The sequence below is a fragment of the Monodelphis domestica genome, chromosome 1, assembly GCF_027887165.1.
Source record: "Monodelphis domestica isolate mMonDom1 chromosome 1, mMonDom1.pri, whole genome shotgun sequence".
Classification (NCBI taxonomy): Eukaryota; Metazoa; Chordata; class Mammalia; order Didelphimorphia; family Didelphidae; genus Monodelphis; species Monodelphis domestica.
The window spans coordinates 480,930,806-480,944,011 of NC_077227.1; the positions used below are offsets into that span (position 1 = coordinate 480,930,806).

Below are 13,206 nucleotides of genomic sequence, written 5' to 3' on the forward strand. Positions count from 1 at the left end.
CAGTGTGTTGTACAACCCATTGTTAGATCTCTCTCCTAGCTGGCTTGTGAATGATCATCAGACACAGATTTTAGTTTCACGCTGTTTAAACTTGCTGATGGGTTTCCTAACGGGTATTGTTTAAGCGAGTACAAAACAGGGCAACTTGATTATCTTGGTTTAATATGCGACAAGGTCTTGAGACAAAACACTCCTCGGTTTGTTTAAGTAGCAGCACAAAATAAGTCATGGTTCACAATTTTTTTCCATCTATTTGATCAAATGGCCTTCACAGGAAAGGATAGTGCAAAGTACTGCCTAAAAAAAGCTTAGTAGCGATTGGGTAGTAAACAATAGGGCAGCAAACATCTTTAGACACTACAATCTTCTTTAATTGATGACTAGTGGCCAGGTCTCTCGGGTTAAAAGTACTAGAGCTGTACACGTAGGCTATAAAGTGCTTTAGAAATTTGTGCACGGGTGGCTTTGCCTGGGATGAAGGGCAGCCATTCTAGGTTGAAGAGAACTTTCACAAAGTCCAGGCGACTAATGAGAGCCTATTAGGAGAGCAAAGGATGCAGGGGGAGCAAAGTCTCATTTGTGCATTTAAATTGTTTTTTCCATAGCATTTGGCCCAGCAGGCTAGCTTCCAATAAGAAGCAAGGTAGGACCCTGAAGTTTTCAACTATAACAAATCTCTGGATTTCTCTTTTTAGTTCATTTGAACAAAGATTCTTTGGCACAGATATCTTGCTATATCTGCACGAAGGTGTAGTGGAACTCGTGACCACACAGGGACTGTCCTCGAGCTTGTGAATTACCCGGGTCCTTTGTTTTTTCTCCCTCGTGATGCCCATCTTTGCCCTCCCCTGTTGTTTCTAAGCTCCTAAACTAGAAAAAGAGACAGAGATAGGAGATGAAACTCAATCTAATCCATTCTGCTTCTATTTAGCAGATTGGTTAACATTTTTGGTAGGTTTCAGAAGTTACAGTAATTGGCTAACAATATGCATTTTGGATTTCCTCTGGTTTTTCTTGACCTAGATCCACTTCCTCCCCATTGCCACCAATGGCCTGCTAAATTTGGAGATTGTTAGCATTACTGCCTGTGCATTTTTCTCAAATACCCTGAGATAATCATCCAAGGTAGCAAAAAAAACTTTTAAAGGAGACATTGGGGGATGATGTCTCTAACAGTACTGCATGTTCTAATCCTACACAGCCTTGTCAGCACTGACTATGGGCCTTAGTCCTGGAGCGGAATTTGAACCCACAACCATCAGGCCCGGATGTGAGTATACACTGTGATCCACCTCCTAGTAGTTACTCCTCCTATATGAAAATGGATAGCCAGTAGCCCAAGATGCCCGACATAGAAATGAACGTTTTTTTAAATCAGCCCTGCCTCCACTCATTTTTAAATCTTGCCCCCTCAAAAGAAAAAAAGAATCTGCCATCTAATTTTGTAGAAATAACTTAGTTGATTAAGAAATAAGAAATGAGTTATTTGGAAATCAGTCTTTTGGGGGCATGGTGCTAAGGACAGTTGCACTGCTTGTGCTCAAGTGTTCATACTTGTTGAGTTAGCAGCTCATAATACTACCAGGTGTTCTGCCCAAACAGGCTTTGCATTCTCCTTTTTCCTCCAGCTTTGGAAATGTAACTGTGCAAAACCCACTTGCCTATGAAGGCAGTATTCAGCACATACTGGACACTTTTCTTTATGCCTGTCGAACTGAGAGTAGTCAGGAAGTATGAATTGCCTTTGCCAACTGCTGTTTTAGGCTGTGAGGTAGGTAGTTTCACAGGACTGCTTTCTGCATGGAGCAAACAACTCCAGAAAAAGGAGATATTTAGAGTTCTGCTGGATTATATTTTCATTTAGTATCATACTTTTAAAGAGAGAAAAGCTTTAGGATAAATAAGATATGAAATTTGTACCTCCAAATGTGTATTTTATTTGCGTGACTATTTGGTGAATTAATAAGTATTAACCTATTTTATATTCCCTTTATATTTATAATTTTTTAAACTTGTTTCATCAGTCAGTAAACATTTACTAAGCACTTACTACAAGCTAGGCATTGTGCTATGTGCGGGGGATACAAATAGAAATAAATTGGAGACAGTTCCAGTCCTCAAGGAGATTAATGAGGGAAGATAACATAAAAAAGGAAGCTGACAAGGGAGTGAAGAGGAAAAAGTACCTCGTGTGGCATCAGAATGGATAGTCGAAAGAAATCCAAAAATAACATACCTTCATAAATCATAGAGGGAAATGGCTAGGGCAGGGTCAAAATCCCCTTTTAAATAAAGGTCCGAGAGCCCAAGGCCTTGCCCTTCACTCAAGAGGTCCCATCAGAGGACCATAGGATACCGATGAGTACCAGGCAGATTCAATCTTGTAGCATAATGAGCTTTCCCAATGATGAGTTTCCTGGGAAGGGAAGACCTGATGGAGATGTCGAAAGAGTCTAAAGGCAGTGTAACTGATGCTAAATGGGGAGAAAAACCATGCCGAGTCCCACGTGCAGCATGTTCATTCATTATGTGCTCAGATACCAAAGGACTACATCAGAGCTACAGCTGAGGGAAGAGAATATAACTAGCCCATGAGTTTCAGACCTGACCCTGGGATTATTTAAATATATATCCATACCCCAAGACTCTGGGGATCTCATTCTGTAATGAAAATGCCACTTGCATTATAGAACATTTGATAATAGATGCCTTAATAATGATCATCTTTTGAGTAGAGAAGCATATTCAGTTGTTAATTGACTAAGTGAAACTTGAACAACTGGGAGATTGGCTCAAGATGCTGTTTAGTCCTTTGAATCCTTTTTTCTAGTCCGTCTGAGTGTTTATAAACTCCTGTACAGAAACATATATTCAAAGGCTCAGGGGCTCATCAGTTCCTAAACATTGTTAACAACCCTGCTTAGCCCTCGGGGCACGAAGACTACTTTAGGCTCATTTTATAGCAGTCTCCCCAAAGAGTCAGCCTCTGAGGAAGCAGAACTCTGGAGCTTCAGACATTTCTATGCACAGGGCCAGGTGGCGGTTTCTTCCTATCAGGACATGGACTATACGACTGGATCTAGACTGAAATTTCTGACTTCTGTATTGAGGTCAGCCATTTCTTAAAAGCTGGATTTTGAACACAATTCTTTTTCTTTTTTTCCCCATAAGAACCTTGAAAGAAGTTGATTGATGGAAGTTGTTTCTGGGAAAAGAGACTACGTAAATTTATGATTTTTTGATATAATAGAACTAGAGACTTTACAGCACAAACATAAGGGAAATAAAGCCATTTTAACCTTCTGAATGAAAATGTAAATGGAGACTATCTCAGGGTTGAGGATTCACCTAATAACAGTAGTGTGAATATGTGAAGGATAATATATTTGCTTTGGTTGCTATTTTTCAGTAAATGAATTCACGGTGATTAGAAAGAAGTTCAAGTGCCCATACTGCAGTTTCTCAGCTATGCACCAGTGTATCCTGAAGAGACATATGCGATCCCACACAGGCGAGAGGCCTTACCCGTGCGAGATCTGTGGGAAAAAATTTACCCGGCGGGAGCACATGAAGCGACACACACTGGTGAGTAGGGTGAGGCCTGTGGAGAGGTGGTTAACACCACCTCCGCCCCTCAACTTCCCACCAAAATTTGGACGGAGGGAAGGACTCAATCACTGCTTCATCCAGTCCCTTTTCCCACCCTACCTCTCCTTAAAATGGTCATCATTGAGGGCTGCAAGAGCCCTAAAAGGTCATTCAGTCCCAGACCCTCTTATTTTAGTTAGGAAAACTGAGGCCCAGAGACCTGCAGGGCTCAGAAGTAGCCGTGCCAGAATGCACATTTGGGTCTTTGACACCAAGTTCATTCTCCTGCATCACGTTGCCTCGTCCAAACTACCAGGGGTATGATGGGAGCTCTTTAACACACAGCAGCATCTATCTTCCAGTAGCCACAGGGGTTACCCTAATGTTCAACATTTTCATAAATGATTGTGCCCATCATTTGGTTTTGCACCCACTCTTGACCTCTCTAATATTCTTGTCACCTTTGTAACTCTTTAATATTCTTATCAGGTGTTATCCTATATTAAATGAGCAATTAAGCCACTCCTTTCTTGTACATGTGGCCTCCAGAAAGACCGACTCATTTTCAAGACACTGCAGTCCACATCCACCCAAAACTGTAACTTATGAGCCTCCACAGTGGGCTTACTTTTATTAATCAGCCAAAGAGTACAATTAGTTCAAAGCGAAGGCATTTAGTGAATACAATAAGAAAAATAAGAATTGAATATTTTCTCCATAAAGTTGGAGTTCAGCCTTCCACAAATAACATACCATTAGTGGGAAGATTATACAAGCCTAGCTAATAGGTATGGGCAGGGCAACTATACCTCCAACACTGAAGGGCTATCCTTTGTTCTTTCCCTCCCACCTGTAAGGATTAAAATTAAAGGTTTGACTAAAATATATGATTCAAGGTATAATTGCTGAAAGTCAAAGTGACTTTTAATAGCTTTTATTTACAAAAAAGGTAGAAAGAGTGAAAGTAGAGAAATACAAAGGGGTAGAGAAGACATTAACCTACTCAGCCAGGACTTGTTGAGCTTCAACCAGAATTAAACTCTCTCCAGAAGACAGGAAGGGAAAGCCAGCTATCTACTCACCCAAGATCCCTCCAAGAGGCAGGTCAAGACATTGACTCAGACTGAAGGTGATCCCTGAGGCCAACTTTCTTCCTTGAGCCGACCTTCTTCTTGAAGCTGACTTTCTTCTTGGAGTCTACTTTTAGCCTCAGAAATTCAGGGCCTTTTATAGTAACTTCTTGTCTCCTCCCCTTTTTCACAGGGGCCAATCACAGCTTCCAAATTGTCTAGCACTACCCAGGGGGCAGCCAAAGAGTGTTTGTGGGAACCAGGTCACACCTTCTGGAAGGGTGAATACTCATCCACAGAGGTCACAGTTTCTGAGTGTGTGAACTCTTAAAAGAATTCACAAGTTTCTGACTGTTTGAGTTAGAAAAAAGGATGGAGCTCTCCAAGTATCTTGCTGGCTTCTCACCTAGCACTAGGATAGGGTGTGAATTCACTAAGTGGTTTGGGAGCTCTTCCATCAAGTTCAAGCTTGTGTTGATGCAATCAAAAGGAAGATAAAAGAGTTAATCCTGTCTTCACAATCTAGTGAGGTACTTAAGTTAGTGTTAACCAAAGCTTCAACTCCAACTAGGCAAAGAGAATAAAGGGTTGCCTTTCACAAGTGTAAACTCAAAGAGAACAAAGAATTCCCTTTTACACATCCCCTAGAAAAATCTCAGTCCCTGAAAATTACATGGGATACACCACTGTACTTGTGAACATATAATTCGGTGCTTAAAAATTAGCATATAGCAGTTAAATAAGTTAGCATATCCCATAATTGCCAGAAACCATAGTACAATGCACAAGTCAGTACCTACTTCAAGAGATTCACATTAAAGTTGCATGCAGATAGCCATCATGTTTGCAACAAGCACATGATACTTTGCATATAACCGGTCATTTGTGACAGCAAAATCATATATATCAGTCCTGGAATGCGGGTCTTATTCAGGACAGCACACAAATCACACACAACTCCCCCTCAGAAACAGCCGTGTGCCTGTAGCAGCAGTGCAAGCCCAACATGCATGCTGGCACACACAACAACGTGTAAACAATGGAGTAGCCCCTCAGAGCAATGTGTGTGTGGTGGAAATGTGCGCGCCCTAGAAATGTTCATTATCTGGTGGCATGAGTGACTCCTCCTATTTTTCCCGAAGCATTATAAGTAAGCAGTTGCTATCTAAAAAGGCCTAAAATTACCCTTTTCCATTGCCCCTGGCTGGGACTTGTAGATATCCCAAGCTAACCGTCGTCTATTAACCTGTTGACTTGAAATAATCCAGAGTTTGCCTGTGTCCTAGACTTATCGTTGTCTCCAGGGTCTGTGCGTGTGCACCCTCACTAGGGGGCTGTCGGACGGAGTCCTTAAGTTGGGGGGTGCTTCTGTGTTTAGACAGAGGTTCCTTTGGAGCCAGAATACATTCAATTGAGTTTCCTGGCTTTCTGGTAGACAGTCAGCGCTCAGTCTCTTTGTCCCAGTCATCATCGTCCTCTGAGTTTTTATCCCGTTCCAGCTGTGTTTCTGTAACTGCTGGCTGGTTTTTCTCACAGCGCAATAATGGCTTAGACAGTCCCAAGTGCTCCTGGCTTACCTGGGGCTGTTCCTGCGTCTGAGGAGAGCTGCTGGCATCGACCCCCTCACAGAACTCCCACCTCCCACTAAGCCCAGGGTGGGCGGTCCGCATTCAGTCCACAGACCCTCGCTGGGCTTTGGAGGCAACTTTTATAAAGGTCTCTTTTGGAATAACTGCTGCGAGTCCCCTGAGATCCTCTGCTCAGGGTAGTGGCACGAGCACTGAACCTCATCTCCCCGGCACCTCTGCAAAGGTTTTCAGTCTAGGTAGAAAAGATCATGAGCTCTTGGTGATGAGGTCAGGCTTAACTTCATTATGTGGGGTGATCTCTGTCCCTGGCCTGCTCCTCACTTCCTGTAGCCATCCACTGGCATTCACAACCCTGCCGGGCCTTGCCATTGGGACTGCCCTGAAGTGGGGCCCCAGGACACTTCTTGGGGGCTTCCCGATATCCTCCAGGCTTCCTGTTGGCCTTCTAGAAATCCCGAGACACGGTGCCTCCTGACTCGGTACCCTCCTGAGCTTGCACGGATAAGCCTTAGGACAGAGCAGCCCATGCCTCCCCCGGGCCTGCCATGAGGCACAGGGCAGCTCTTGGAACACACAACCTCGAGGGCCAGCCTTGAACCTTTCAGTCACCTCCCTTTTGGGGTGCAACTGGCTAGTTTTGCCTGGTTCAACTCATTAGTACCCTCTTCTCTCAGATCCTTTATTCCCTCATCCTGCTTCCAGTGCCAACCTGACCAGAATCCCAATATGGCTTCCCAATACCTTACAGATGAAATTCTAATCCACGGAGCCATCGAATGTTGGAATTGGAAAGGATTACATGAGACATCCAGTGAAACCAATACCTGAACAAAGATCCCTCTTTTGGAAATCAGTGGTAAAGGGGAATTCACCACTTCTAAGACACCTTGTTTCACTTTTGATTATCTACGAGTGTTTCTTTATATTGAGCCAAGTCTGCCTCTGTGGTATTACAGTATGCAATAGCCATTATTCCTAGTTCTGCCTTCTGGGACCAAGCAGAGAGAAAAAAAAAATTTTAACCCTTACCTTCTGTCTTGGAATCAATACTGTGTATTGGCTCCAAGGCAGAAGAGTGGTGAGGGCTAGGCAATGGGGGTTAAGTGACTTGCTCAGGGTCACACAGCTGGGAAGTGTCTGAGGCCGGATTTGAACCCAGGACCTCCCCGTCTCTAGGCCTGGGTCTCCATCCACTGAGCCACCCAGCTGCCCCCCAAGCAGAGAAAATTTAATCCTTCTTCCACATGACAGCTTTTTAGATACTTGAAGAAAGCTATTTTGTTTTTCTCGGTTCTTTTTTCCTCCAATTTCTTTAATCATTCCTCATAGAGTGGGATTCTGAAGCACATCATCATCATGGCCACCTTCCTCTGGCACTTGAAGTCCTCCAGGAACTGGCTCGAAATCTACTTTTCCTGCTTTTGTCCCACTTCTCCACTTAATGCACTAGACGTTCCAGCCTAGTTGGACTGTTGGCTATTCCCGCATCTTGTTATGTCTTCTCTCATCTCTGTACGTTTATGTATGACATTTTTCATCTCTGAAATAGATTCTCTTCCATTTCTGCCTTTTGAAATACTTCTTTTCCTTCCAAGTTCTATAGCTCAGATAATCCTTCTTCCACAAGGATTTCTTTGATCCCCTCAAGAGAAATGATCCCTCCTTCCTCCAAGTTCTCGTACTTTCCATCCCGTTACGGTTATCTCTGTACATGTGCCGCCTCTCTATTAGGTTGCAAGCTTCTTACACGGACTATACCATTTTACCTTTGTAACCCCAGCACCCAACAGAGGGCCCTCGAATGCAGTAGGCACTTAATAGGATCATAAGAGATACCCATGAGGAGTCTTTGAGGCCAGCTGGGCAAATCCCTTGATTTTACAGATGGGGAAACTGAGATCCACATAACCAGAGACGTTAAAGTGATCTGCCCAAACTCATATGGGGAGTACTGAGTGTTTGTTGTATTGAATTAAAGGCTCATTCTTGTTTCATTTGTTTAAACCCTTACCTTCCAGCTTGGAATCCATACTAAGTATCGGTTCCAAAGAAGAAGGGTGCGAGGTCTCAAGCTAGGAAGACTCAGGACCACCTATCTCTAGGCCTGGCTCTCAGCCCACTGAGCCACCCAGCTGCCCCCAAAGTCATGTACTGTTAAAGAGGTAGTGCTGCCTTCAGACCAGACGCCTGGTAGAGTCTGAGCAAGCTACGCATGGAAGGAAGGCTGCCCCCAGCTGTGCCATGAAACGATTACTGGAGATATATGTGTATGTGTATATATAAAATAGATTAGGTTACACATATAATATACATATATGGCTGAAGTTGAAGATAACAAAGGTCTGATGGCCTGAATTAAAGTGGGGAGAAACAGAAGCTGGTGTTCTTGGAGCTTTACCTGCACACCAGAGGTGTGCCTGGATAATTCTCAGATAGATCTCAGGGTCTTAGTGGCCTGCATGCTCAAAATAGATCAGCAGGATTAGAATTGTTGTTGAGTTTTTCAGTGATGTCTGACTCTTACTCAATTTGGGGTTCTCATGGCAAAGATACTGCAGTGGTTTGCTATTTCCTTCTCTACTTCATATTCCAGATGAGGAAACCGAGGCCAAGAGGGTTGTGACTTGCCCAGGGTCACATAACCTAGTACGTGTGTGATCAGATTTGAATTCAGGAAGATGGGTCCCCCTGACTCCAGGCCTGGCGTTCTATCCATTGTGCCACCTAGCTGCCCCAACAATGTTATAGAGCAGCCAAAAAAGCTAGCGTGACCTTAGAGTACATTAAGAGAGATGTAAGGAGCAGATTGGTGGCACAGTGGATAGAGAGCCAGGCCCGGAGACAGGAGGTCCTGGGTTCAAATGTGGCCTCAGACACTTCCCAGCTGTGTGACCCTGGACAAGTCACTTAGAAAGTAAGGGGGGGGGGACAGAGACAGAGGCAGAGAGAATACATATGAATGCAGCACTAGGGAAGGATGTACTCTGCACTGGTGAGACTGTCTCTGAAATCGTTCTGGACACCACATTTTAGCAAGAATATTAATAAGCAAGAGGACATCTCTAGGAGCATCTGGGATGCTGAAGCTCTGGAGACCATTCCCCTTCAGGATCATTTGAAGGATACAGAAAGGATTAGATCCGTGTGGAGCAGCGAGGCCTTGAGGAAGGGGAGTGATCATTGTCTCCAGGTGTCCGAAGGTTCCTCATGGAGGAGAGATTAACGTGGCAGTCTGTCGCCTCAGAGGACAGATCTGTGAGCAGTGGATCATGGCGGCCCTCTCTCCAATGCCTTCCTCGGATGCCTACAGCTAGAGTTCATGAGGCGGCAGCTTGAAGGCTTAGTGGATGGAGACTGGGTTTAGAGTCAGGAAGACCTGAATTCAAATCCAGCCTTCGACACTCGTTAGCTGTGTGTTTCTGGACAAGTCGCTTAACAGGACTGCCTTGGGAATTTACAAACCAGAATCTTTGGCCAGAAAACTCCATGTGGGATCACAAAGCGTCAGACAGGACTGAGCAACAACCAGCAAATATGGCCTCATTGAGTCAGCCAGTAGTTACAATTAGGTGAAAGCAAAAGTATTTGCTCAGTCCTTACAAAGTGCCCTTCTGGGGCACAGTCTCCTGCAAATGCACATGTGGAAGAGAGAGAACACACACTTAGAAGTCAGTAGGAGGGAGGGATGTGCAAAAGAGACACCAGCAGCCAAGGCAGTTCACACCTCTGTTACCTCCTGCCAGGCTCCATTGGTTTCCCTTTTCTCATGGGGTCCTCATCCTGCTCCCCTCCTGGATTAAGGCTTTCTGTTAAATCGGTCACTCAAATGGACTCCCAGAGTCTGTTCCTTTCAGAAGCCCAATTATCGACTCAGAGGGCTAGTTCTCTCTGGAATCCATCAGCTTTTTTTAAAACCCTTACCCGCATCTTAGAATCAATACTAAGTAGCCATTCCAAGGCAGAAGAGCAAATTGGGGTTAAGTGACGTGCCCAAGCTCACCCAGCTAAGAAGTGTCTGAGGCCAGATTTGAAACCAGGACCCCGTTCTTCAGTCTATCCACTCTCTCTATCCACTGGACCACCCAGCTGCGCCTGTGCATCAGCCAGAAATCTTCCTCCTGGAAGCTGCCTCTTGCCTTGAATGCTTCCTCTGTCTGTATCTAAAGAGGGGAGTTCTGCCCCATGCTTCAAACGGCACAGCCCTCCAGTCTGCTCCTTGCTGAATGCAGTGCCTCTTACTGTGCCAGTAGCTACTTGTGAGATGCTGGGTCCGGCCCCTTCTTTGGGTTCACGCTCCCCACATAAACCGTCTCATACTCTGAACAACTTCAAATTCTCAAACGTGTTCACCGACTTTTAAGGGCTCCTGGGTGCGGGAAATACCTCTTTATTTGACTATTATTCTCTGTGATTGCCTCCTGGTCTGGGGTTGGTAGGTGGAAATTGCACAGAAGAGTATTGATATTTAGTTTTTTTAAGTCCTAAAATAAGAGTTATTTAGAAGCATAGTGGGGATAGCTCCATGGCTAGAGAGCCAGGCCCAAAGATGGGAGGTCCTGGCTTCAAATATGGCTTCAAAAACGTCCTACCTGTGTGACCCTGGGCAAGTCACTTACACTCCAGTTGCCTAGCCCTTACTGCTCTTCTATCTTGGAAGGTAAGGATTTAAAGGGAAAAAAGCATCATAGGCTTCCTCAGGACTAGAGCTCTTCCAGCAAAGGGTAGATGACTACTTCTGAGGTATGTTGTAGAAAGGATTCTTCTCCAGGTAGAAGCTGAAGTAGATTTGACTCTGAAGATTTGACTCTGAAGTATCTCTTCTAACCCTGAGATTCTATTATTCTGCTGGGCAGTTATTCTCCTATAGAATGGTAAGAATCGCAGAGCTAACGAGGCATCTGAGAGTTGCTTGTTCCATTGAAACACAAGAAAAAAACTGCATGGATAATACAGATTTTATTTGGAAAAGGTCGATTATTTGGTTGAACAAAAAACTGACTTCAAAGAAATTAATCCATCTCGTGTGTCTCTGAGCAAGGAATTCTCTTATTCTAGTAATCAGATATTTTAAACTGTGTTAATAGCAAAAATAGGCAGGAAAATGGCCTCTTCTTTAAGCTAGCAATATTTATCTTGTAGTTTCATTTTGCAAATTGCCCCAACTGGCTAGTTGACCTCAGATCTAACAGTGTGAGAAAGTCCTCTACCGAAAATTTGGGAGATTCTTTAGGGTTTTAATAAATATTTTCTTTTATGCAAAGCAGCAGTTAAGGCAAAGAATTCATTAAGCCTATTTTGCCCCTGTTATTCATATGTTCTTTAAAGCCATTTCCTCAGTCCCCTTCTTGGGAATGAAAGTTCATAGTCAGCTGGTAAGCTGTTGTCTGTCAGTGTAGCAGATGCCAGGATCGTGTTGTAGTTTGCCAAATGGTGATGTTTATACATGGATGGGGTGGGCAACGGGCCCACACCACTTACACCACAATGCTCCAGGGGCTTATGTTCTCTGTTGCCATGACACCCAAAGCCCCATCATCTTTTCCTTCCCTCCATGAGTGTTTGTCCATTCGGATGAGCGCCCAGCCATCTGGTCCTGGGGCTTAGTGCTCCCCGAGATGCCCCTTCTTACCTCCTCTGGGTGCTGCTCTTCTGGCATTCTGTGGGCTCATCCAAGCAACTCGCTCAGTCTCCCTGCAGACGCAGAAGGCTTCAAATGCCTGCTCTTGGTTTGGTAGTCCCTTTGTAGACACCTTGGTTTGCCAGCTCCGAATAGCATTTTTTTCCTGAAGTTTGTGCTTAAAAACACCATTTTCTAGAAATTGATTTTTCAATTCCTTGTGTTTTAAAATAACAAAAATATGATCTTTTAGAAATAACTTTAACCTAAATGTCATGTCACTTGAATTATACATTTTAAAAAAGTTTTTATTTTGAGCTTTTGAGACATTTAATAATTTAAAGAAAACAAAAACTACATATGAAAGAAATAGCATCTTGATTAAATTGTATGGTTTGGCTTTGAAAGGTAAAGCTTGGTACAATGGGTAAAGTATAAGACTTTGAATCAAAGAGATCTATCTGAAGTATTGTTTTAGTTGGTATTGTCTGTGTGACTATGGAGAAGTCACTTAAGTTCTCTGAGCTTCATCAATCAACTGAGAACACAGATCATAGTCCTACCTCGTAAGGGCTGTTGCAATGTTCAGATAGGGTCTTGGGTGTGTGTTAGTATGTCCATATAGCATAAATAGAATATATTCATAATATATTTACATAACTGTATACCTACACATACATATGTTGACATATATATCTACAACCTGTGTGTGTGTCCATGTACGTACACATTTTTGCAAACCGCGGCACTATTGAAAGAAATCCCATTAAGCTGTCCTGGTGGTTTTCCCTTTACATTAAACATTATTCTCTATGATTTTATTAATAATTTGAAAGTCAGTCTGCAATAAATATTGGGACAGCTGTGGTGAAAGGCCAGCCTAGCTCCTACCGTTGAAGAGAAGAGAGACTGAGCAAAAGAGATGCGCTGGGAACCAGGTGGAGAGGAGAACCAAATCGCAGATGTGTCTACCTCAGTCAAGCCTATTCCGGAAAATGTATTTTGGATGCCCAGTATTATAGACTAGGCTGAGCAGGCTGATCTGCCTCTGCAGATTCAATATTAGAACAAAATGAAGCACTCATAGAAGTTCTGACAGTTAACAAAAGGAGATTTATTTAGCCAGTTCCCCTGCCTTTATGCTAGTCATGGTAGACCCCAAGCTAATCATTAGTGGCAGTTAGAGCATTTTTTTGGTATTGAGGTGATCAGGAGATCAGATCAATAGCCTGAGCCTTAATCCCCTGAGCCCATTAAATAAAACTCAAGGACAATTTTAATACCTTATGAAGAAAAGAAAATCATTCTGCATGGGGCAGGACCTAAGATATTGCCCCCTCAA

General features: G+C 43.6%; 1 protein-coding gene across 22 annotated transcripts in view; it reads left to right on the forward strand.

Moving 5' to 3' along the window:
- The window catches only part of ZBTB46 (zinc finger and BTB domain containing 46), a 131,111-nt gene that overhangs the window by 103,293 nt on the left and 14,612 nt on the right, over window positions 1-13,206 (forward strand). For 14 of the 22 annotated variants that reach the window (XM_056812794.1, XM_056812800.1, XM_056812805.1 and 11 more), the window contains 2 exons: window positions 1,202-1,270; window positions 3,410-3,585. In XM_056812794.1, coding sequence (XP_056668772.1) covers window positions 1,202-1,270; window positions 3,410-3,585 — 245 coding nt within the window. The remainder of the gene's footprint in view (window positions 1-1,201; window positions 1,271-3,409; window positions 3,586-13,206) is intronic. The other 8 variants (XM_056812804.1, XM_056812797.1, XM_007475520.2 and 5 more) reach the window with 1 other exon arrangement.